The sequence below is a fragment of the Gymnoscopelus braueri genome (assembly GCF_963280865.1).
Source record: "Gymnoscopelus braueri genome assembly, chromosome: 16".
Lineage (NCBI taxonomy): Eukaryota > Metazoa > Chordata > Actinopteri > Myctophiformes > Myctophidae > Gymnoscopelus > Gymnoscopelus braueri.
Genome location: NC_137616.1, coordinates 33,988,867 through 34,014,576, shown reverse-complemented (window position 1 = coordinate 34,014,576; position 25,710 = coordinate 33,988,867). Strand labels below are relative to the sequence as shown.

Sequence of the window (25,710 nt, the reverse complement as noted above, 5' to 3'; positions counted from 1 at the left end):
TAGCGAGGCTCTTAGACTCTTCATCTCTTAAAAAAATAAATTCTTATATTCTTCTAAAGATTTAAAGCAAGCTTGAGATTTTGCCTCATTCCTTCATGTGTTTGTGTGTGCGTGTGTGTGCGCGTGCACGCGTGTGTGCGTGTGTGTGTGTGTGTGTGTGTGTGTGTGTGTGTGTGTTGCAAATTACAGTGTTGTTGCGAGGTTGTTCTTCTTCATTTGGGGATAAATAAGGTGCGGAGCGAGAACGTGGGATGAAATGTGTTGCGTTGGTTGATTTATGGCGCGGGAGTTTCATTCCGAGGCCACCTAACAGAAAGTGCTGGAATTCACCAGCACATTAAATTAAATATCTGCCGAACAGATTCTAATTTGATCACCAAGCTGTTTCAATTTCATTAGCCCTGTCCCTAATGGACTTTCACAGCATATTATTCCATCTAGCAACAAATCCTATTCATTGGCTCTTTTTTTCCCCTTTTTTTTTTATGAGCCCCCCGTCGCAACGCGGAGCGCGCGGCCCAACCAAGCGCACTGAGAGGTCACAGAAGACACACGTTTTTTCTCTACTATAACAGACAGGGGCAGCGAGCCCACAGTGACTCCTCAAAAGGGAGTGAATGGAACAAAATGTATGATTTATGGCCAGCCTCCACTAAGCAGCTGTTACAAAGCATCAGTCCAATTGTTCTGTATTAATATGGAAAATGGAGTGTAGAACTAGAGTGTGGATACGTAATATGTACGTTCATATTCATGCCTGGGCATTCAAATGTGTGTTAAATGTCCCCATAAGCAGTGGTGGAAAAAGTACTCAATTTTTTTACAACACATACAGGTAAAAGTATCAATGCTGCAATATAGAAATACTCTGTTACAAGTAACAGTTCGGAATTAAAAATTTGCTTGAGTAAAAGTACAAAAATATTGGTATTTTAAATATTTAAAATGTACAAAAATCTTTTTGAAAATAGCAGCTCACAATGCGTCGCGACGCATTGTGAGCTTGTAGATCGGCTATTTTCAAATGGCCGAAATATATAGGGTTGAAGTGGTTAATGTATGTTTTGTAATAATAATCAAAAACCAAAAAGTAACTAGTAACTAAAGTTTTCAAATAATTGTAGTGGAGTAAAAGTATAATATTTGCCTCTGAGATGTAGTGGAATAGAAGTAAAAGTATTGAAAATTGGAAATACTCCAATTTTCTGTGTGTGTGTGTGTGTGTGTGTGTGTGTGTGTGTGTGTGTGTGTGTGTGTGTGTGTGTGTGTGTGTGTGTGTGTGTGTGTGTGTGTGTGCGTGCGTGCGTGCGTGCGTGCGTGCGTGCGTGCGTGCGTGCGTGTGCGCGTCTGTGTGTGGCCCACGACCCTGATTGCAGTACATGTTACTGGCAGTTCTGCATGGTAATGATGCAAATGAAGCACTGTATTGGCTGGTCAGGCCTTCAGATGGAAATTCATGGCTGATGTTTCACTACGCTTCTGTGGTTTAGCAGGCTTGTAATTATGCCGTGCGCATTATAATCACTTCTGCCACGCATAATTCCAACCGTGGAGAGCAGAGAGAAATGCAGCATCGCTCTTCTGCACCCTTTGAAAGTCAACACCACCACAGCTCCAAAACACAGTGGATGTCTCTGAATCAGGGTCATTATAATTACCTGCTATAACTAACTAACTTAGCTATTTGAATCTCAACCCTTTTACTACTCCTTATTACAAAATAGAAACACTAAAACTATTCAAAACTAAACTAAAACTAAGCGTTTTCAAAAAAGAAAACTAAACTAAACTAGCAAATCCGCTTTAAAGGTGAATTAAAACTAGGCTGAAATTGAAAACTCAAAGTAACAACAGAATATAAACGATGACAACGCAAAACTATGATAACCTTGCTCTGAATGCTGTTTTGTTCTATCCACCAGGAAAACTTTTACACAAACCCTATAATTCAGAGTTTTTTCAAAGTGGTGGAAGTGGGCCTCAGCGGTAACTGCAAAGAAGAGTGAAAAAAATTAAATGAAAAGCTCAAAAAGCATCACGGTGGGGATGTGTTGTGAGCTTGTAGATCGCCTTTTTTCTAAAAAGCTATTTCGCAATAACGGGGCCGCAGCCAGGCCTTTTAGCAACAACCAAACCCTCTTCATTACCCTCTGTAAACGAGAAAATAAGTACTAATAAGCTAGTTTGAAAAGACATCCAGTACCCAAAAATAATGTCCTCAAATGATGAGATTTTTTCTGTCTTTTTTTCTTTTACTAAAGGCTTTCTCTGGTGCAAACAGTAACTTTGCACCAACTTTTAACTTGATGGAGCAACGGGGCACACACACATATAGACTAAAGAGTGGCTGTGATGATTAGAATCAGCTGCTCTCAGCTAGCAAGAGGCTGAAAGTGATAGGACAGACCCTGGGAGGACTCTGCGGTAACATTGATAAATGTTTTCACCAGGCCGTCCACCATTAGTGTCAGGGCAAGTTACAGCCACAAGAGCGGACAAACAGGAAATGGAGAAAGAGTGGGCATAAATAATTGATAAGGCTGACCCTGCGCGATTCATATGCTGCGGCAGAGGATCAAAGGAGTCGAGCCTCCAAAGTTTGACATTGAGCCCTGGTACAAGAGTCAAAGCCATTACCTTCGCTTCACAATGCGTCCGCTTGTTTCTATTAAAAATGCAGCGGCCTCTTACTTTTCTCAAGACTTAAGGCTCGGAGAGGCTAAAGCCGGCTGGCACTCCTGTGGGCATTAACCAACTGGCTAATGGACTCGCCCCGTATTACCCAGGCAATTACCTACAGTAATGCTAAAGAAAAGGCAGCAAACGGAGGCCATTTTGTTCCTGTCCTTTTGATGAAGTTGTTCCTGACTCTCTCAGGTGTGAAAAATAGCCTGGATGAGGCCCTCTAGGGCTCTTTTAGGTGTGATCAATATTTCAGAAGCTGCAGGCTTTTGTGCCTAGCTGCCGTATCCTCTCCCACATAGGCCCTCAACCACTCTGCAGCCGATTATGAATGTTTAAATGAACGTTGAGCGATGAATTAATGATTAATGGGAATTCATAGCTTTCAGGGGAATGTTTATTGGAATGGTGCATTAAGGTACATCAGGAGCCTCCGCAAAGAAATCTGAATCCCCCTGACAAAATTTAACACTCGGCATGCCTCACCCCTCTCTGCCCCTAATGCATTAGAAAATTGCTTTTTTGTAATTATTTTTCTTTCTTTGTTTTAATATATATACAGTATGGCGTACTCTCCAAGAGGCTATAGCTGTCTGTAAGAGGGTCTGTGTGTCTCTGCATCTATCCGGAGCTAATCTCGCAAACCTGCTGGACCGATTAATATCATAATCATTTATTTAATCTGTGTGTGTGTGTGTGTGTGTGTGTGTGTGTGTGTGTCCTCGGAGGGAACTGCCAAAACCATTAATCACCTTGTAATGCTATAAGTGGTTTAACAAACCACTTGGCCCTCCCACAAACGCTAAGCCCAACTACCAAGTCATTTCTTTCTGCTGGAGGTGGTGGTGAGTAACTAACTATACCAAGGCTTTTTTTGGATAAACATTACATTTAACCCATTAAGACCTGAGGCGATTCTAAAAAAAAATCGAAATCCTAAAAATGTTTTGGGAAAAAAAATGTAAAACTAATATTTTTCACGATTTTTCAAAAATAGCAGATATACAAGTTCATGGCACGGCACTCGGTGCCTCGCCATGAGCTTGTATATCTGCTATTTTTGAATAGCCAAAGAAATAAAAAATGACCGTTCCCAGTCTTAATGGGTTAAGAATGATTAGCACAGTGATTGCTTCAGCTTCTTTGGTCAGACCTAAACAGCTGCAAATTAAACCTAGACCGCATCGCGTAAATTGAGAAAACGGGATAGAATATTGGCATGGTCTAAGTCAATCAAACGTTCGGTAATTCATGTTCGAAGATTCCGCTGAGAGGGTTATATTCATGCAATTTCAGGATTGTAGGAAAGCCTTATTTAATCCAGATACTTTAATGTGTGCCTCCAGCTTGAGGGCCCATCTAATTATTTGACCGTCAGATGCACAAAGAAACGACTCCCGTGCCTGTGGAATAGCTGATCATTTTTGCACAAACCTCTTAGTGGCAGTGAAGGTCAGGAGGTTCCCAGTTCCATCCCTGGCTCCTCCTGGCCCTGTGAGGAAGTGTCCTTGAGCAAGACACTGGATTTGGTTGGTACCTTGTATGGTTGCCTCCACCATCGGTGCGTGAATGGGTGTTTAACCCACATGTACATGTACAGCGCTTAAAAGGAACTACGGAAATGCAGACTTTAACCACTGGAACCCTTTGCGTCCCTATGGGGTATTTTCAGCGAAGAGAGAAAATGAGGGGGCCACGGATAGAGCCCTGGGGGACACCGGTCAGAAAAGTATATAGGGTTTAAGACGTGGTTAACCCCATCTGCGTCTAGAATTAATAAACTTTAGCAAAATGTTCGACCTGATGATGACGTACATGAGAGCCGACAGCTACAAATCACTGCACCAATCCCTGAGTTATCTCTGTCAATTACTGACAATAAATGGCCGCCGGTGGCCATGAAGGCCAGGTGCATCAATCCAAAAAAAAATCCACGTTGTCCCTATAGCTTCTCTCCAGCCTATCGATCCTGCCTCTACTGCTTCCATGATCCCGTTTTGATGGCTCCAGACCGCAAAAGCTAACTTGAGCACTGATGTCAGATGAAAGGCGGGGGTGGGGGGAGTGGGGGGATATGTAACCCAAACTTCCACCCAGGGACGTGTTCAGATTTTTGATATCAGATCTTCCTCTCTCCCTGTTGGGCCTTATAATATGGATCCACGGGTCCATCCAGATACAACTAGTTCAGCATTATGTCTCTTTACGTGGGTCACACTATTCGGTGTGCATTCATGTCACTCTCACGCATTGAGCCATTTCTTCTGGTCTCCATGTCGGCCACGGTTCTTAAAAAGTCTTAAATAGCTTTAAATTCATATTTATTAATAAGGCCTTACAGGGCATTAAATTGTATTAAATTATTTTTTGAAAGCTCTTAAATATTTTGTAAGGTGATTATTTTCCAAATCAATCTATCAGACTGTTTTGCCAAGTGATAAAAAATATATATATATATGATTTTTATGTGCACAGATGCTTTTTAGGTTAAGTCAGAGTTTTTATATATGCTTCTACATTACCAGGCAGCATTGATGGCAATCTAAATGGTTCTGCAGTATTACCGTCAGTATAGGAGCAATTCTGTAGCTTTTCCTTTCTGCTTCGGTTGGATTCAGTCAAGCGAGGTAGCAATCTACGTTCTCTGTAAGACAGCAAACTAATGGCTTCATGGGTAAAAGCGATCGATTCTTGAGAAAAGTGAATAGTCAATATGGTTAGCAACACGCATGCCATTCTAGGTGGCATCAAAAACTCTCTTTAAAAGTCTGAAATGTAACTTCCTGATGCCTGCAGACACCTACTCCTGTTGGCTTTTCTCCCCCACCCCTGCAGAGCTAAATGAACCGATTCAACCCTTCTCGCCGCCGCAAAGCAGCCTAGACATGTGTGTATCTATCTAGGTCTGTGGATAGATACTTTTCTAGAGAAGCTATTGGGTGAGTTTGGGGGATGAGGTCATTTTGTAGAAGAAGCCCATATCATCCGTGCAGCAGCAGCTGTCTTACAAGAGGCTATGGGGCCACACTACCGCTTTAACCGATGCTCTGTGGCTTCGCTCTCTGCCCGGGGGGGCCTCGGTGTGTTGGCGGCATCGATCGGACCCCCCGAATTGGATTGCGACGGGCCCGATTATTGGTGTCGGTGTGTATCACGTCACGTGGGACCCCTGGAGCTCCCCGTGCTGAGCCCAGGTGTGTTGGCCTGCACCAGTGTGGAGGGGTGCAATCAGTGTTGGTCACAAAAAAAGTAGGAACACACATACACACACGCGCGTGCGCACGCTCAGACATGCAGACACAAACGCTCACGCACACTGTTTCCTGCGGTAGCATGCTGCCAACATAATCTCATTGTGTGTGTTTCAAAGTAAAGTGGTGCTGAAGCAGTCGCTGCGTACGGTGGGCATCATACAGTGTGTGTGTGTGGGTGGGTGTTTGAACATAAAAAGCACTTTAACACAACATAGCAGTTAATTGTCACTGTCCCCAATGTAATTTGTTATTGAGTGCGGTGTTTGTGCTGCTTGTGTAAGGTCATTGAAACAAAGACACACTGCGCAAGGTTACGCTTTGCAACTTTATGGGTGCATCCATTTGCGTGTGTGTGTGCGTGCGCGTGCGTGTGCGTGTGTATGTCTGCGTGCGCTTGCATGAATTTCTGCTCCCCATTGTGCTTATGTTTACGAATGAGTTGTATGTGCGTGCGCGCGTGCGTATGTGCACGCGCGCCTGTTTGAAAGTGATTTTCACTGCATCATTTGTTTACCCCTGGAATAGCAGCCATCATCTTTTCCACTAAGAGAACAATAGCCATTTTTCCCCTTTGCTCAGGAGACAATGAAGTGCCTTCCCGCCTCGCGAGCGACAGGCCAATAAAAAGCGTAATTGGATCTGTCAATCAAACAATGCTGCAGAGCGGGGGGACAGGCAGGCAGGCGGGTAGGTGGGTGGGTGGGTGGCGGGAGGGTAGCCGGACACCAAGGGTAGTGCGGGGGAACACACACACACACACACACACACACACAGCGAGCCCGCAGTGCCCGGAGGCACAGCGTATAGCGGTAGCCGCGGGGTGTGCGGCGGCTTGTCGTGTTCCATTGTTTGTGTTTGTACCGCGGCCAGGGGGTTGACGATCTGTCTTTGTTTGTAGGTATTAGTGGGCCGGTGATGTGCCTTTGATGGGAGTACACAGGAGAGCCCAGAGCTGCCAGTAGGGCTTCTGAAGGTCACAGAGGATGTACGGCTAGCAGCACTGACGGTGACGGTGTCTGTCCACGTCTGTGTTTATGTCTTGCGCCATCAAACGTGTTGTGTGGATGCTGCATGTCTTTCTAGGCCTGTCATTAGTGAACCAAAGCAGACAGGAGCCTCTATAGTATATGTTTTTCATGGCACAGCGCACAATATCCCAACATCCCCTTGTCACATTAAATTATCAGCACATTGCTGTGTGCATGCTTACCTTAGCCAGTCTGCCTGCATAGGCTACAGTATGTTTTTGTGTGCGCACGTGCTAGGGCATTCACGAATAGTGATTTTTAGCATTCGAATTATTCGACCTATAAGTATTCGAATATTCGATTAATCGATTTGATTATAAAAAATAAAATAATATATATATATATATTTTTTTTTTTTAATAGAATAATCGAATAGTGGTTTGATAGTCGAATAGTCGGTTTGATATTCGAATATTCGACTATTCGGTGAATGCCCTAGCACGTGCTGGCGCGTGTGTGCGTGCGTGTATACTCGCACATGCAGGCATTTGCATGTGCCTGCGTCGGGATCTGCATATGACATTATGCATGTCTGTGCACAACGCTCGTTTGTGTGCCACTCTAAGTGGCATTTCCATTTTAACGATGACTACTTAAATAAAGAGGGCTTTTACTGCCTCCTCTCCGGCCGAGATGTCAAGTGAGTGCCGAGGCGGTTGTGAGCGAGCGTGCCTCTGCTTTTAGCAGATGGGTTTCTCTTGTCTCTCCAGCGTTGTTCCTTTTACCATGGTGAGCCGCGCCGGAAGATTGTTACCGAGACGAGCTCCACCGCTGTTCGCTGCATTGTGGGCCTGAGCACATTATAATGACATGAAGTCTCTTTTTACGAGCAGACAAAAGAGGAGAGAGAGAGAGTGTGTGTTGTGTGTGAATAGTGTGAAAGTACATGAGGTATATTATAAATATAGCCCAGATCCTCAGGCTAGTTATCGGTTTAACCCATTAATACCTGGAACGTATCTGTGTCACTTTTAGATTTCTTTAGGCTATTCAAAAATAGCAGATATACAAGCTCATAGCGCGGCACCGAGTGCCGCGCTACGAGCTTGTAGATCTGCTATTTTTGAAAAATCGTGAAAAAATATTTTTTCGATTTTTTTCAAAAAACTGTTAGGATTTAGATTTTTTTAAAGAATCGCCTCAGGTCTTAATGGGTTAAGAGGACTTACCTGGGGAGCTATGCACAATTACTGCTTGTTTTTCAATGAGTGGTGGTTAATTCGACAGTATCCTGCTTTCACGCTGAACGAGCGTGAACTTCTCTCTCTCTCCGATAACTACCAAACATTGCGCTCTGCGCAGCCAATCCACAAAAACACCCACGGCACCTGAACCCCGCCACTGAAAAACACACAGCAACAAAGACAACATTCTAATTGAGAGGCGCATCATGAAGGGAGTGCTGCGTGTTGTTTTCATTCCACGTTTCCAGGGTGCTCTCATTAGACGAGCACACAATAGATTCAAGCTTGATGAACAAGCCTTTTAGACTTCCATGCCCGCACCCCGCTCCTCCGTAGGTATACCACGAGTGTGCATGGTGGAAAAATACTCTACATACGTTATCCTAAGGTCATATTCTCTTCCTTGTGCATTGAAAACCACTGTGCCAATAAATACAGTAGTGTACAAACGTTGAATTTTGAAAGCTGCATCTCTTGACTGTGCACTGTAAGGTTACCGCGGAATATCCACCTCCCCCACGTAAACCTGCAGCTTATTTTCCCCAATTGCCTGGAGCACCATCTATAAGGTAGCAGCTTATAAAATACTCAATATAACAGTCAGTGGGTGGTCTAGCGCAACGCCGTAATCTGCCATATCAGAGCATACTGGTAGGCTGTTAAGTATAGGTTGGAGTTATTAAGTGCTTCCCTATAGCAATTAGGAGAGGCCCTGTGATGTTAAAAACAGATTGGTAAGATTAAGTACAGTGCCCTAATCAGAGCATGGACCTGGGCAGGCGATGCTAAGTGTGGGCTGACAATATCAAAGTCCCAGGTTCCGACTGTTGGCGTCGGACACGAGGGACGATCTCTTAACGGCGCGAGTCATCCCCCATGCCAGGCATCCTAATTTTTGCTTTTGTTATGACAAACAGTCCCTCACGCTCAGAGCCTCTAAAGTAGGTAATTACACTGAGAGAGAATCCCGACGGGGGATTAAAACAAATGGAAAACAAACGGCCTTTGCCTCCTCGTCGCTGCTCGCTCAAACCCCCGGCCTCAGCTCTCTGAAACGCGTTCCTTATATGACGCCTACATGTGCCCGTGAATGTACAAGCACCCGCGAAAAAAAAAAACTGGGGAAAAAAAACACGCTGGCAGATCATGAAGATGAGAGCGGCAGAGGGAGGGGGTTGGTGGATCGAGGTGGAGGATGAAGCCCGATTTACACTTCATCTTAGAACAAGGGTTCCCAAACTTTTCAGGCAGCAACCCCCCAAAATAATCGTAATTGAACCGGAGACCCCCCACCCTGACAAGCACTTGGAATTGTAGGCATTACAGTACACTTAGTTTGACTCGGTTCCACAGATAAATATTGTGAAAATAGCCGAGCTTGTACTGTAGATAGGCTATTTTCACAATATTTGCCTCTTTCTTACCTAATATTTGACTATTTGGCCAATGTGGTATTAAAAGGGTCTTAAAAGTCCTTAAATTGTAACTTTACCAATGTATACATACTGCATGTTGTTTTGTTTATTGATGAGTGAGAAAACAATGTTGCACATTAAGCTAATCATCTGGAGCTTGTACGACAGCAGAAATGACACGTATCATTGTTGTGGGGTCATGCTCCAGTAGGTAGAAGTGTCCGGCTCAGCTCGGAGGACTCAACAAAGCATATGGCGTCCATATAGTTATTGTAGGGGCCACGGCAGAGGAGGCATCTGTCCAGCCAGCTTTGCAGTGACAGGATTCATTCAGAGTGCATTACTCATCATTACAATCTCCGCCTGGCAGCCTATTTTCATCACATTACAGCTGAATAATGAAGCATAGCTAGCTAGCATCCGCAGGTCCTATAGGTGGCACACCATTAGCGCCGGCCGAGGGTATTCAACCACGTCGTTCCATTCAACCTCTTTTTCCGTTTGCGTTTGCTGTTTCATTACTGTTTGACAATAGCAGTCAACAATCTCACTTTTGTCGGCTTTGACAATTCCGGTGGACGCGGAGCTAAGTGTGGCTCCCGTACCCTTATAGCTGTAGCACTCAGCAGGCTTTCAAAATGGGTTTGCACGGCAAATGGCGCTTTTGTTATTGTGCAATCTAAGCGTCGGTAATTGCTTTCGCTAGACTCAATGCGAGTCTAAAATCAGCTCAATAACTGCTGGCTTATGTGGTTTTCTTCTGTGTTTTTCTCTTGTGCCACACAGGAGCAAGGCAAAGTGGGTGTGACATTTAACATCGGCACAGTGGATATCGGCGTGAGGGAGGACACCACACCCATCAACGATGGTAAATACCACCTGGTGCGGTTCACCAGGAATGGGGGCAATGCCACATTGCAGGTGGACAACTGGCCAATCAACGAGCACTTCCCCACAGGTACCTCCCCCTCTGTTATTACAATTATGTCGTATTTGACCCATCAGCTGTGACATTTGTTTCAAATTGGGAAATGGACACCAATGGACATCACCTGCTTTTATTCTGTGGCTGTTGTTGTTGTTTTTTCTAGCAAAGGGCACAGGGGGAGAAAATGAGGAGAATGCTGAGGTGATACGCTTGGTTTCCTCCTGTCTGGGATCGTGCCTTGCTTATTATTCCCCAACACAGTCCTGTTTTCTCAAGTACAGACAGATGTTCCCTGTTAACACACTTTGCACGTTGCTCTCTCCCCACCCACCCACACCCCCCCCCCCCCTTTCAGTGGCAGTTTTTGCCCAGAATACACGAAAACACCTCCGAATTGGAACATGGGCTAATAGCCACCCAAGCTGGTGCATGCTGTGGCTGTGCACCAGTCCACCCAAACTTCATTTGCGCCCAGACACCTGGCCCCGCGTGAGAAAGCGGTCCAAACCAGCAGCTTTTGTCTCTGGCGAGGGGGAATTATGGTCGAGGCGACACCGAGCCAGGTGGCTTTCTGGGAGGGATTGAAAGGTAACCAGGGGGTCTGGTTTTGGTGGCTCAGCGAGCAGAGAGGAGGCAGGTGGGAGGGAGGGCGGCCTGCTGGCCATGCGTCTATCTCTCCTTCGTACGTAGGTCAGGGGGAAAGCAGCGCAACGGCTGAATACAAATGGGGTCATCAAAGGAAGCTCGGCTCAATTTGGAGACTTCGCGGCACTCTCCTCATTTGGAACAGAGACGTGCTGCTCAGTTCTGTGTGTGTGTGTGTGTGTGTGTGTGTGTGTGTGTGTGTGTGTGTGTGTGTGTGTGTGTGCGTGTGCGTGCGTGCGTGCGAAAGTGCCCCCTTGCTTTTTTTTCTCTTTGCATTAATCAGACCTCAATCAGACCAGACTTAGTCATACAGTGTAAACATATTGAAGAACAGCCACAGAATGTGAGTCGATACGAGAAAATAATTTTAAAAGGGAGGGGTGGGGGGGGGGGGGGGGGTTACAATAAAGAATAATGTAGGTTTGAAGGTGTTCTAGCAGGCTCGAGTTTCTTGTGTTGCCTGCCTGGTCCTTATTATTGCATTCAGTTATACGGTGCTGTAGAAGGAATGACAAGGTTACTTTCTTAACCTGCCAGTGTCACAAAGACACTCTGGCCAGCACTGAAGGCTGAACATTTTTTTATTTCTCTTTGTGACACGTGGGTTCAAATTGAAAGAAAATGAAGACGCTATAACCTTGTTTTGGTGAGTGTATGATCCGTCTATCTTCATAACAACTCCTTCATTCAAAAAGCTTTGTGCTCTAGTGCAGTTTACAGTCCTGTCCTCCAACACGGTGAAATATGTATTTCTCTGTGTATAGCTGCAACTGCACAGTGGTGGAAAAAGTACTCAAAAGGTAAAAGTATCAATACTGCAATGCAGAAGTACTCTGTTACAAGTCAAATTCCGGAATTAAAAATGTACTTGAGTAAAAAGTATTGGTATCAAAATATAAGTACCAAAAGTAAAAGTACTAAAATAGCTGATCTACAAGCTCACAACGCGTCGCATCGCGACGCGTTGTGAGCTTGTAGATAGGCTATTTTCAAATAGCCTAGGTATAAAATAGGTCTAAAGTGGTTAATGTATGTTTCATAATATAATAATTTATATCTGAAAAGTAACTAGTAACTAAAGTTTTCAAATGATTGTAGTGGAGTAAAAGTTAAATGTTTGCCTCTGAGATGTAGTGGAGTAGAAGTAAAAGTATTGGAAATTGGAAATACTCAAGTAAAGTACAAATACCTCAAAATGTTACTTAAGTACAGTACTTGAGTAAATGTACTTAGTTACTTTCCACCACTGCAACTGCATTTGGAACACACACGAAAGTGGTGGTTCTTCAGTGGTCCTTTGGGGTGGTTGAGGTGCTATAAAACGGTAGCACCACCGCCATTTAAAGAACCAGCCAAGCCCCTGTGTGGTCCTTGAGAGGTCATCTACTGGTCCATCAGCCGCCTGACAAAGATGATATACAGCACATTGATAGGTGCTATGTAGCACCAACAGAGGACCAAAGGTTTCTTTTTTTCGATGCACAACACACAACTGCCACCCCGTCGCTCACATAATCTCACTCGTATTGATCTGCGGAGGAGAGTTTAAGCGTCACGCAGTGTGCAGTAAATGCTGCTTTGAGAGGCTTTTTTTCAGCTGAGAAAAAAAACCTCAGGCTAGGAGCGCCGGGCGTCTAGAACCCAGCGTTGTGAGAGAAGACGGAGACCTTCATCTCAGCAGGCCACGGGACGTGGTTGTCCCCCTGCCGTGACCTGGCACTGTGGTATTGGGTTCATTGGGGGAGGACAGGTGATTGGAATCGCTTCTGTCTTTTTGCCCCCGTGGCTGGCTTTTGCTTCGTCATGACCAGTGTTGGAAAAAGTACACATCACATTTTCTACTTAAGTAAAAGTAGCAATACTGCAATGTAGAAATGCTTTGTTACAAGTAAATGGCCTGTGTTCAAAATGTTACTTGAGTAAAAGTACAAAAGTATTGGAATGAAAATATACTTGAAGTACCTAAAGTAAAAATACAAAAAAAATGAAAATAGCAGATATACAAGCTCACAACGCGCCGCGATGCGACGCGTTGTGAGCTTGTAGATCGGCTATTTTCAAATAGCCTATGTATAAAACAGGGCTAAAGTGGTTAATGTATGTTTCATAATATCATAATTTATATCTGCAAAGTAACTAGTGACTAAAGTTTTCAAATAATTGTAGCGGAGTAAAAGTACAATATTTGCCTCTGAGATGTAGTGGAGTAGAAGTAAAAGTACTGAAAATTGGAAATACTTTAGTAAAGTAAAAGTACCTCAAAATTGTACTTAAGTACAGTACTTGAGTAAATGTACTTAGTTACTTTACACCACTGAGGACAGGTGATTGGAATCGCTTCTGTCTTTTTGCCCCGTGGCTGTCTTTTGCCTCGCCATGACCAAATAAAGACAGGTTTCATACAGTAACTGCGCTTCAGTCTGTTTTGTATCGACAATGTGTCGAGCACACGTGCACACTGTACCGGCTACACTGTAAAGTGTGAGCCCATGTCTTCAAAAGTAGCAAAGATGCCTGATCTACAACCTCAAAATGACGCAATGAAATGTAACATCAACGCCACGCGCATTGAGCTTTCTGTGAAATTCGGTGTAGGCTGATCGGGCAAGGAATGCGAACGATAAGTACATTTACTCAAGTACTGTACAATTGTTACACTTTTACTTTACTATGCTTTTACACCATTACATCTCAAATATTGTAGTTTTTGCTCCACTATTTCATACTTCGGGAGCTTTTGTACTTTTACTCAACTAAAATTCGGAATACAGAACTTTTACTTACGTAACAGAGTATTTTTATATTGTGGTGTTGACACTTTTACTTATGTAAAACATCTGAGTATACTTCTTCTTCCACCACTGCCCCTGTAATGACCAGAAACTTTAATTTGCAATCAAGCTATTTAACCAAATTTTTATGTTTTAATTGCCCATCCACACCATGGTTAAGTGTTGACTCATCGTTGGTCAATATGCCTGATCAAAGCCTGTTAAAAAAGATGACTGGTGATTGGTCGCCTCAGTGTATATAGTGCCACGCCATAGGCGAAGCAGAGAGAAAGAGAAAGACTGGGAGAGATACCTTTTTTTAGCCTTATTGGATTCCTTCCAAGGGATCCCATTGAGGTTTTCGTCGCTATTCCATGCGCTCACGTGGGAGGTGTGCATGTGGTAGGTTGGGGGGGGGGTGAGGGGAGGGGGGGCGAGGATCGAATTATGTGGTAATTTCTCTTTCTCTTCTGCACAGGTAATTTTCAGGACGCTCACTGATAGAAATTCAACAATGATTGATTTTTATCTCCCCCCTCCTTGTAAAGGCGTTGTCATCTCATGAGTAATTACGGGTTAGGGTGCAGACTCATCGACTCCCAGAGCCTTGAGGGCCACCACGAGGCTCTCAGGGCCGCTCAATAAACAGTTACCGGATCTGGTCTGCTTTTTACCTGATCTCCCGGCCGGGGGAATAGGTGAGGAGGAAAAGGGTGCCTGTCTGCCAATTGCTTGTCTGTCTGTCAAGGCAGCAAAATAGCCCCCCTTGCCTAGCCCCGGCCGTGGAAATTGGATGCCTCGAACGCTAGTGTTTGGCAAAGTTGGCCCACCAGGCGACAGGGTGGCGTTATAGAGAGTGTTATGTTCTTCCAACGAGGTGTTCGCGAGGTAAAAATATTCACTTTGCGTTGCTCATACGGGTTTGTGTTTTCATTCACGTCACTCGCATGTCGTGAAAATAACACGAGTACGAGTAGGCCTACACAAAACCGTGAATACTCGCCCGATCTTAAGGCTGGGCGATATGGGCAACGTTAAATATCAAATGAGATATCAACATTGTGATGAAAATATCTTATTGAGATGATAATTTAAAAAAAGCTCACAACGTGCCCCGACGTGCCACCTTGTAGATTGGCTATTTTTGCAAAATAAACAAAAAAGACAACACTTATTGTATGGCATATCCCAAATCCCAGCCAATATCTTGTGTCATTTCACAATGTCAATTTAATATCCATATATTGCATATTGCCCAGCCCTAGCCCTTCTCTTCAGGGGAGGGGTTTACTTTGTGTAAATACCAAGCCATTTCTTTCCATCAATATAACCACCATTGCTTCGTAACTGTTGTGAAAGTCCCAAATGCACTGGAAAATCCAACACTGTTGTGTCTGTGTTGCACTTTTTTCAAGGTGTGCGTGTGCGCGTGCGCGTGTGTGTGTGCGTGTGTGCGTGTGTGTGCGCGCGCACGCGCATGTGTGTGCTTGTGAAATCCAAATTACCCAAATGGCTTTTCTTTTGTTTAGGCGAGAGGGTTCCAATGTCCTCATATAACTCAATGAATTTGTATGCTCAGTGGTTTTGTATGGTATGATCTGTTGTACTTGTTGTGCATAGGTTTGAATGAAGGAGCTACTGGACCGAGCCAGACGGAAATTTTGCATTACAATTTGTCAGGGCTGGCCAAGGTTCAGACGCTGTCTCGGGTGAATGGCCACAGGCATCCGGAATGCTTTGTGTGTGTGTGTGTGTGTGTGTGTGTGTGTGTGTGTGTGTGTGTGTGTGTGTGTGTGTGTGTGTGTGTGTGTGTGTGTGTGTGTGTGTGTGTGTGTGTGTGTGTGTGTGTGTGTGTGTGTGTGTGTGTGTGTGTGTGTGTTGTTGTTGGGAGGAATAGTCATAGCAAGTGTGCCTTTGTGCTTGTATTGCATATAGTAAGCACACACGTGCGCACTCTGCCCGCTCCACTACACACAACAGTGATGTCAACGTTGCTACTATACCTGTAAAAAGCCGCATTGGGGCAGCGGCCCTTTCAAGAGGCCTCGCCGTCTGGTCTGTTAACCACTTTCAACCTGGCGTCCCTATTTCGGGCGTGCAAAATCGTGTAGACGAAAAGAAAAGAAAAATAGCACACTTAGAAGCTCGCAAAACACGGCGAATTGTGAGCTTCAAGTTTTGGCTATTTTGAATGGGTTAAGAAAATAAAAACCCCACAAAGACAAAGCTCTTCCTCAGTGAGAAGAATTCTACAAAAAAAAACATAAGCCGAGCGTAGACTGCTTCTTGGTTCCTAGTTTATGCTTTGAACGCCACAAAACGTTCTCAGAACCCAACCTCATAAATGATGAATCTACATCTCTGGCATTGTGAGAGAGATTGGTGAGGGAAAGGGGAGAGAATGAAAGAGAGAGAGAGGGGGAAAGGAGAGAGATGTGGGGGGGGTGAATAAAAGGGTCTGAGGAAAACGACTGACAGAGAGATACCAGCGAGACATTTAATCGACCGGATGAGAGCGATAGAAGGACAAAAGGATGAAGAGGGAGAAAAAAAAAACAGGGGCACGTATTAAGATTGGCGTTTGGAGAGTCCAGACCGTCACGAATACAGGACTGAGGAGAGAAAAAAAAGAGAGTGGGGGATTGGCGGCGGAGAGAAAAGGAGATGGACAAAGCCATGCTTGTGATTGTGGGTGAAGAGGTCTGAGGGAGCAGACGAGAGAGAGATGGAGGATGAAATAGAGGGAGGAATAGATGGATGGTAGAGTAAGGAGGAGTGGAGAGAGAGGAGCAACGAACCCGATCACATGAGAAAGGGATTTGGGATTAGAGAGAGAGAGAGTGAGAAAGAGTATGGTTAGGTTATTTTTTTCAATCAACGTCTTTTTTGCATACATAGCTACACATATACAGTGCACAGTACTGTAAATATAGTATTATGCATTACATCCGAGAGGTCAGAGCACAGGATTATCACTTTAACGGCATTGGTGGTCAACTTACATAGTAGCAGTCACTCTACAGTCTGAAATACACCGTCCCCTGTTTGTACTCGGGATCGAACCAGTGACCAGTGACCACTTGGCGGTCTGCCGCCCTACGTCGAGGCCCAACCTACCAGAGAGATACAGAGAGAGAGAGAGGAAGAAAAGAGAGATGAAAGTGGGGAGTAGATGGGAAAGGGGGTGGGCGGTATACAAGATGCTCATATAACCCAGGGCCCCGGCAGACCCAGCGCTAGCTGCAGCTCCAGCATGTGGAATGATTTCTTTGGACAGAACTGCGGTATATCAAATGTACTCATCATCTCCCCCGAATGGAGGGAGCATGCCAGGAGCCTGTCACGGTAGCCATTTTCACAGTTTTGATTCGGCCCCTCCAGCGCCCCCCTCCCCTTCCCCTTTTCGACGGCGTCCCGCTGAGACGTGTGGCTGGCAGGCAGAGTATACAGCGAGCGAAACCAGCGGAGGAGTGCCGCCGTCGCCGGCGTTCTCGTTGAGTGAACAGCTGCCACCGGAGGGGGGGGACATTCAGACACTGTTTTGGCTGCGAGAAAAGAACACAGAGAAGCGCACATTAAAGATGACACTGATGCAAACGGCGGACGCACAGTCGAGTAGACGCATGCACAGGCACGCACGCACACACACACACACACATACACATACACAAACAAATACAAACTACAATCAGCGTACACACGCCTTTAAAGATATTCCATGATGTAGTCAGCGGGGTCATTACCAGGTTCACTCTCTGTATAATGAGCATATTGAACTGAGCAATGCCGACACTGAACACGGAGAAGAACCAGTTCTTATAGACTACTGTGGAATTTTAAACAACCTCATCCTGTATGAGTATGCCAGCCACATTCAGTCAGTCCGAAAGTAGCCTCGGAAACCCAGGCTTTTTTTTTTGTTACAAAAGAAAAAAAGCCTGGGGGAGCCATGCAGGAACGATGGTCTTGGACCTTGTTATCTCCTAACCAATCAGAGTGCAGAGGGGCGTCGCTCTAAATTTGGTGACGTCAGCGTGCTCCGTGCACAGGCCGAGGGGGGGAGGGGAGGGGAGGCGGGGACATAGATTGGTGAAGCAATAGGAAGCCACGCACAAATCCGGGCGGCTGTGTTTGGATCCGCCCTTCAAGACCATGGATTGAGCTCGTAGCCTCAGGCTAGTCCGAAAGAGGTCGACGAGTGTCCTGGCGTCTCAAATCCAATCACGCTGGGGTGTTTCGCATGTTTAAACCTGTCTGCAGCATGTGGCATTCTGGGTATCCGTACAGTAGGTCAGAGAGCCTCTGTGGATTGGTCACGTTGCCTCCGAAATATTTTAGTTGCATGCAGCTCTTGTATGGGAAAATTCTAATTCTGCATTCTAGTGCATAATTTATGGTCCGTCGTACGATGGAAATAGCAGATCTACAAGCTCACAACGCATCACATCAAAGTGGTGTATTTCAGCATGCACCACGGTGTACGATGAAGTATACCGTATTTTCCGCACTATAAGGCGCACCGTCAGTGTGCCTTATAGTGTGGATGCGCCTTATAATCCGATGCGCCTTATATATGTATCAATATTGGTTCCTTTGGTTTCCGCACTATAAGCCGCACCGTCAGTGTGCCTTATAGTGCGGATGCGCCTTATAATGCGGTGCGCCCTATATATGAAAATAATACATTTATTGAAGGTGCACCTTATACTCAGATGCGCCTTATAGTGCGGAAAATACGGTAAATTGGGTTTAGAGCGGTTTTGTCTCTGAATTAGGCTTGGGGTGGATGCCAGCAGCCACTATGCTGCAGCCTGGCTCCATATCCTTTACAGAGGCAGAAGTAAAAAAAACAATGCAATGGTGCTGTTGTTTGCCTATTTGCACGCTCTGCACAAAGGCTCGATCCACAAAGGCAGAGCAATTTTCCGATTAACAGCCATGCTTTTATTGGCAAGGTCATCCATTCCGCGATCACCTTTAGAAACGGAATATCAAATTGACACTCCATAGAGATTTTTCTCATTAGCTGGACAATTAGCTTCTGGTGTATTCATTACGGAAGGAGTGGCACCTCATTAATCACCTAGAGAACAATGTAAAAAGCTATACCTGAGACTTCCCCGTGAGCAATGCCCCGGCAAGCTTATATACCTCTAACTCTCAGCTTACGACTAGATTTCACCCTAAATGGACAAACAATATGAGACTGAGGTTTGCAACCCAAACCAGGCATGTCTCTCAGAGCCAGACAACAGCTTCCACATCTTCGAATGCTGCAGAGAGTTTGCAACTGCACCTCACAAAAGTTGCGACAGGAAGAACATGCCATCTGTCGTTTCCGTTCAAAATATTTAAAAATTTAGAGATAGACTTATTTACCTGACTGCAAAAGGCGAAACGGAAGTTCAGGGCAGGACATTACACTTTATTTTCTTCAGTGCAGACTGTTAGGTGGAAGCGTTTGAAAAATTGGGTGAGCCAACAGTCTCTGTCTCGAGAGACTACAAACCAAGTGACATAAATTAAAGTCGGAAAGAAACAAAGTTGAAGAGCGTGTGGTGTATGCGTACGTACTTATTCAGTGTGTGAGTTTGTTTGAAGGTGTTTTGGTTTACATACTTTAAGGCGAGTCCTTGCTAGCCCCCTTTAGCGCTTCCATCTACCCCCTGCTTCTTCAAACAGCCACCTTGCCTCCCCTGCAAAGGCCCCTGTCCAGGACAGACAGCGTATCCTGGCTGCCGCCCCAAACACCCCATGGCATCAAAGGAATGTGCTGTAGCAGATTAACCCGCTGGCACAGTGTAGCATGTCATGGCATTAGCCTCCTGCCCTCGCTCAAGTTAGCTCCCCCCTTAGGTTCCCTAACTCCCTTAAAGTACCACCTCCACCTGTTCTCTCTCTTTCTTTCTTTCTTTCTTTCTCTCTCTCTCTCTCTCTCTCTCTCTCTCTCTCTCTCTCTCTCTCTCTCTCTCTCTCTCTCTCTCTCTCTCTCTCTGTGTGTGTGTGTTTACTAGACACTTTGAAGACATGGTGGGAGGTTTTTGCTGAAATAGTGCAGCAGAGAGAGAGAGAATCTACAAAGAGCTGTATAAAAACTCAGCCTTAGGCGAAGTCTATGGATTTTCTTCCCCAAATCCTTTATGACATAGGTTGTTGGCAACAACTTGTTGCTAAGTGAGACAATAGGGCTCGCCGCGAATGTGTAGGAGTGAGTGTATGACATTATTAAGAAACGATCTATCCTCCAGCAACACTTTGACGGCAGCCAACCTTTAGCAGGTGTAGCTAATTAAAGGAAATGTTTATAAGTGTTCTGGAACACTAACGTCCCGATTCTGGACATGGCATAATAAGCGAACATTGGGCAAAGATATAGGCACACATTCGGCGAAAATGGCAGATCTACAAGCTCACAACACATGGCGTTGCAGGGCTTGTAGACCAGCAATTTTTTGCCAAAGACATTTGGTCTAGAGGGGAAAAAGGAGGGGACCAAGTACAGACCACTGGGGGACCCCGATCAATGAAGTATATAGGGTTTGTGGTTAACTACTTGAGCCCTATATACTTTGCCGTACAACGAATAAAGAAATAGCTGATCTTCAAGCTTGACTTGGCTTGTAGATTTTTGGTGTTTTTGAAGATTGTGAAAATGTGGACAATTTATGAACATTTTGTGGTTAAGGTCCCTTTGTTTTCTCACTAAAACTCACCTTCCTGGGAAGGAAGTGACATCATCGGCGCCATTGGTAGGCTATTCTTAGAGACTCCCTGGTGATGCACACTACAGCACAGCTCTGTGCGTCTCAGCCTTACATCTCGGCAGACTCATTTCCAGAGAACATAATTCGGTGTGATTTCTCCGGGAAGACACTTTATACCACCAGGCTCATATGCAGTACAATAAACTATCATGACCAGGGATATACTAGTGTTGTCGCGCGGACATAAACTAGATCATGCACATTCCTTTTTAGAAGTGTACCCATTATCTCTCATTTCCATATATCTGGAGCATATTTGGCCCAGTCTCAGATGATGGGGACTTGGCAGCCAAAAGGGCCTCCCACCGTGGCAGTAATGATCTCATCTGTATGCGATGTCCTCTTTCAAATCTGTGTCACCGTGGGACTTCCCTCCCTTCCCTGAAGTACTGCAAATTACCTTCATCTAATGCTACCCCTACCTGCAAAACCACAGCACGCCTCTCTCTCTCTCCTCCAAAGAGCTGCTAAAACGGAGGGGTTTCTTGGCCCTTGAAAATGTGAAAAAAGCAGGTGGTGTCCAAGGGGAAAATTAGCGCATATAAATTACCTCCAATTTGCCTCGGAGAAAAGGCGGTTAATGCATATCCGCCTTTTTAATCAGTCCATTTCCTTAACCCCTTGTGTATGTTATGTGATTTTATGAAAGGTATTACAGTACATGGATTGAGATGCATTCGTTATCTGTGTAAAGGTATTGCTTGTTGTTGTTTTGACTAACCAACTATTCTTGCAGGTTTTTATTGTGTAATTTGTCTATTGTGTGAAGACTACTGTATGTATAGTATGCATTTTTCCATGGATAACAATTATATAATTCTCGTGAAATGTGCCATATAAACACAGTTTAAACCTATAACTAAAGCTAACTAAAGAAAACAAGAAGCGTTATAACATTTTTTTCTAAATATGTCTAAACAAGGATTAAAAAAAGAATATTATAAACATTTTAAACCACTGTCTAAATGTGACTGATGTGTGTTGCAGTTGCCAACTATTCTCAAGCTGTTCATTAAACTTTTAAACTTTAAAGGCAACAGCGACATTGAGCGCTATCAAATGGCAAATAAGAAAATCCCGTTCAAATATACCCGACCAGTAGAAGATTGGCTTCAGGAGAAAGGTAAACCTTTACCCGATTGTCTATCCTTATTTATTTACTTTCTTCGTGTCATGTCATTGGCTTGTTCCCTCCAACCTTTGAGAATGAAAAAACATCCCTTTAAACCCTGTTTTATATAAAAGAAGATAAACCAAAAAAAATACGTTGTGTTCTTTTTCCATGTTCTTTCTTTTTTCTTTTAACTTGACATTCCCTTTTTTGCCATCATCACGTTTACGTAAATTTCTGTTGAATCATTGATGGTATCCAGTTAAAGGGACTGGGGTGCGACCTGTGTTTCTTAAAAGGATGCAAAATTGCATTGATAACTCAATAATTCGGAGCTAAACATGTACATGTAGAACGCATGCGGCATGCTGTAACAATTGGCCTTTTGTCGTTAGTGGAGGATTGGGTTTCCCTGGCTTTCATCCTCAGCGATATATAAAAGAACAAACTCATCAGAGAGCATACTCGTTTGAAAACTTTCCAAGCGGCAGGTGATTTTCCCTGTTGTAAATTCTCTGATAGTAGTTATACAGCTCTCCGCTATAAAATCCCCAATTGCTTGGTGATGGAGAGCTAATTGAAGTCCTTTTTTTTGTCTGCAATGCATCCCAGTGAGCGTGGTTCACCCTGCTCTGAAATGCACCCAAACTGGTGCACAGCACTTATACAGCACTTTCGTCACACAACCAAACCCACTTTTATTCTGAATTAAAATTCCCCCGCTTGACATAATATCGTTATAAACTGAATTTAAAGGTCATTGCCTATAAACGTCTTAACTTGATTATAAAGTCCCTTTAACAATTGCTAAAACACAAACCAATCTGTGAAACAAAAAACCCATTATTGCTGCATGCATGACGCCACATGCTATTTCATTTTCTGTTTTGTGATATGAAAGCCCTGTCCCCTGTCATTTCATGCCCAATGTATGGTAATTCTGTAAATGTGTCAAATATAATGAGCCTGCGGTGTTATGTGTGCCTGTATATTATAGAAATTAGATTTCTAATTATGATCGTTGCAGTGCAAGTGTTTTATTTGTGTGTTTTCCTTTCATAACTAATGCATGAGCAGCGTGTTGTGACTGTGATATTTAGCCCTTCTGCTAATGAAATTTACCATGACATGCACAGAGTGTGTGTTACTCATATTTTATCACAATATGCCACAGCTTTTTTATACATATTTATTAATCAGCCAGCCCACTGCATGAATCTGCTGTTTTGTCCAGAGAACTTTAAGACGGCAGTGCGCCATGTGGAATGTGATCAGTGTTGCCAGATTCTGTGAGAGAAACAAGCAACCAGGTCTAGGAAAACCAGCCCAAAAGAAGCGACTATGGGCCACATGAGCACTTTAACATATACATCAGCTATTTGAAAATAGCAGATCTACAAGCTCACAACGCGTCGCGATGCGACGCGTTGTGAGCTTGTAGATCGGCTATTTTCAAATAAAATATTGCGGGGAAATTATAATAAGCAGATCTGGCAACCCTGAATGTGATCCAGTTGTATTTTCAAAGAGACTTTTTAAACCTCTATATGTGAACTCCCTTATGGCACAGCAAACAGGACAGTGTGGCTACTACCGCCAGTGCTGATTTTAATTTCAATTATTTGGATCAGGCCGATAACACAGTTCTTAACTCATTCACTGCCACAATTATTGCTGGCCGCGTTTGCCCACTGCCAGAGATTTTTCATTTAAAAAAAAAAGTACTCAGGAGCCGAGATACAGAATTTTTAAGTTTTAAGTTAACAAGGAAGTGGATGGGAGTGTAGATCTTTAAACAATCATATCTCCTTGGTCTTTGGGTCAAATTTGAAAAAAAAAACTAAAAAAATTATTTTTTTTCAAAAAAAAAAAATTACGTTTTTTACGTCAGTGGCAGGATTGGTAAACGGGACAAATTACGTTTTTTACGTCAGTGGCAGTGAATGAGTTAAGAGAAAAGCATTCGTAGATTGTATTAACATGCACAGAGAGGCAAAGATAGTTGAATTGGTTTGTTTTATTATAGCTGTTTCTCTGGAGGTAGTTTAAGGCGTAAACCACATCGAAGATCCTCTGTGTCGGCAGTTGCTGCGCCGGAGTGAATCGTGCTAAGCAATTATATTTGGAATAGAATAGAACGAGCCATGGTACAGCATATGAAGCATGAGTTTCAGTGACTGTAGAGATGCCTTCTGCATCAGTATAGGCAGGGGAACGTGCAAAAAAAATGCAGCACTCATTAACACCGGCTCCATCTAATGCAGTCATACATCAGACGCCTGCTCTGACTCAGGTTGACGCCCCCTTCCCTTCCACCCCGTTCCTCCCTCCTTCGTCCCTCCTCTCTCTAGGCCGCCAGTTGACCATCTTCAACACCCAGGCCACCATCTCCATCGGCGGCAACGACCGGAAGAGGCCCTACCAGGGCCAGCTGTCGGGCCTCTACTACAACGGCCTGAAGGTGCTCAACATGGCGGCGGAGGGCCACGCCAACATCCGGGTGAACGGCAGCGTCCGGCTGGTGGGCGACGTCCCCGCCAGCAGGGGCGCCGCGCGGACCACCACCTCGGTGCCTCCGGAGATGTCCACCACCTTCATCGAGACCACCACCACGCTCTCCACCACCACCACCCGCAAGCAGCGCTCGCCGCCCACCATTCAGGTATAATATGCATGTTCGGAGGGAGATCGGGTGCGGGGAGGACATGTGTGTTCGGTGGGAGGGGGGGTTTGCAATTATGTGAGTCTGTGGTTGTGAGTGTGTGTGTGTGTGTGTGTGTGGGCGGGGGGGACGGGGGACAGGGGGGTAGCAAATGCTAATGGAGCTTATTTTTCTACGCTTGGCTAGCTATGGCATTTTTCAGTGGCGTAGAAGTGCCACTGTCCCTGCAATGCTGGCCTTGCTATTCCTTTCTTTCTCTGTATCTCCCTCTCCATCTTGTGCTCTCTTCCGTTCTGTCTCTGCCCTCCCTCATTCTCTATAATGTCTCCCCGCTCTTCCTTTCACGGCATGGCATTTTTCAGTGGCGTAGAAGTGCCACTGTCCCTGCAATGCTGGCCTTGCTATTCCTTTCTTTCTCTGTATCTCCCTCTCCATCTTGTGCTCTCTTCCGTTCTGTCTCTGCCCTCCCTCATTCTCTATAATGTCTCCCCGCTCTTCCTTTCACTCCCCCCCCCCCCCCCCCCCCCCCCTTTAACTCAAGCCTTTTGTCCAGCACCGTCCTGAGCGTAAGCCAATGAATGTCACCGGCGTGCCAAGAAAGTAATCACAGACAACATTGCTTTGACACCCCAGAGGATGAATTGAACTATTCGTTGTTCATATTAAAGCAATAACTCTCTCTCTCTGGGCGGGGGTGAGGAGGGCTGGAGGGTGGGGGGGGGGGAGGATAGGGTGAGATTAGAGACAGACGGGGACACCTCTGTTATTGGCCTCTTCACCTCCAAAACAGGCTGTGGACAAGACAATACAGATGGCCTGTTATGTCGGGACAAGGCCCTTTAGTGGCTCCATCACTGTAGTTGTAACTGTACTGTACTATACTGTATTGTATTTTACTATACTTTACTGTACTGTACTGCAATGGTTCTCAAACTTTTTCATGTCAAGGACCCCCAAATTGACACTAATTAGCCCGCGGACCCCCATTTGAAAAGATAAGCCAGGGACCCCCATAAGAGAAGATTTTTACGGCTCTCTAGCAGTGATTCTCAACCATTTTGATTTCAAGGACCCCCAGTTTGACATGCATTAGGCTACGGACCCCCATTGAATGGCATTGTTATCTGTGGGACCCCAATTCATATTGTAAAATCAATGTTAATTTAACTCTGAGAGTGTCCAAATGGAACCAAATGGACCCGTTAGGCTCCATTTGGTTCCATTTGTACACTCTCAGAGTTACAGACCCATAAGGGTCCATTTAGT

General features: G+C 44.7%; 1 protein-coding gene across 1 annotated transcript in view; it reads left to right on the top strand.

Annotated features, from left to right (window-relative positions):
• nrxn3b (neurexin 3b) overlaps nucleotides 1–25,710 on the top strand; it is a gene marked incomplete at its 5' end in the record, with an annotated part of 438,954 nt that overhangs the window by 375,469 nt on the left and 37,775 nt on the right. The window contains 2 exons of the mRNA XM_080453658.1: nucleotides 10,350–10,521; nucleotides 24,134–24,444. Coding sequence (XP_080309784.1) covers nucleotides 10,350–10,521; nucleotides 24,134–24,444 — 483 coding nt within the window. The remainder of the gene's footprint in view (nucleotides 1–10,349; nucleotides 10,522–24,133; nucleotides 24,445–25,710) is intronic.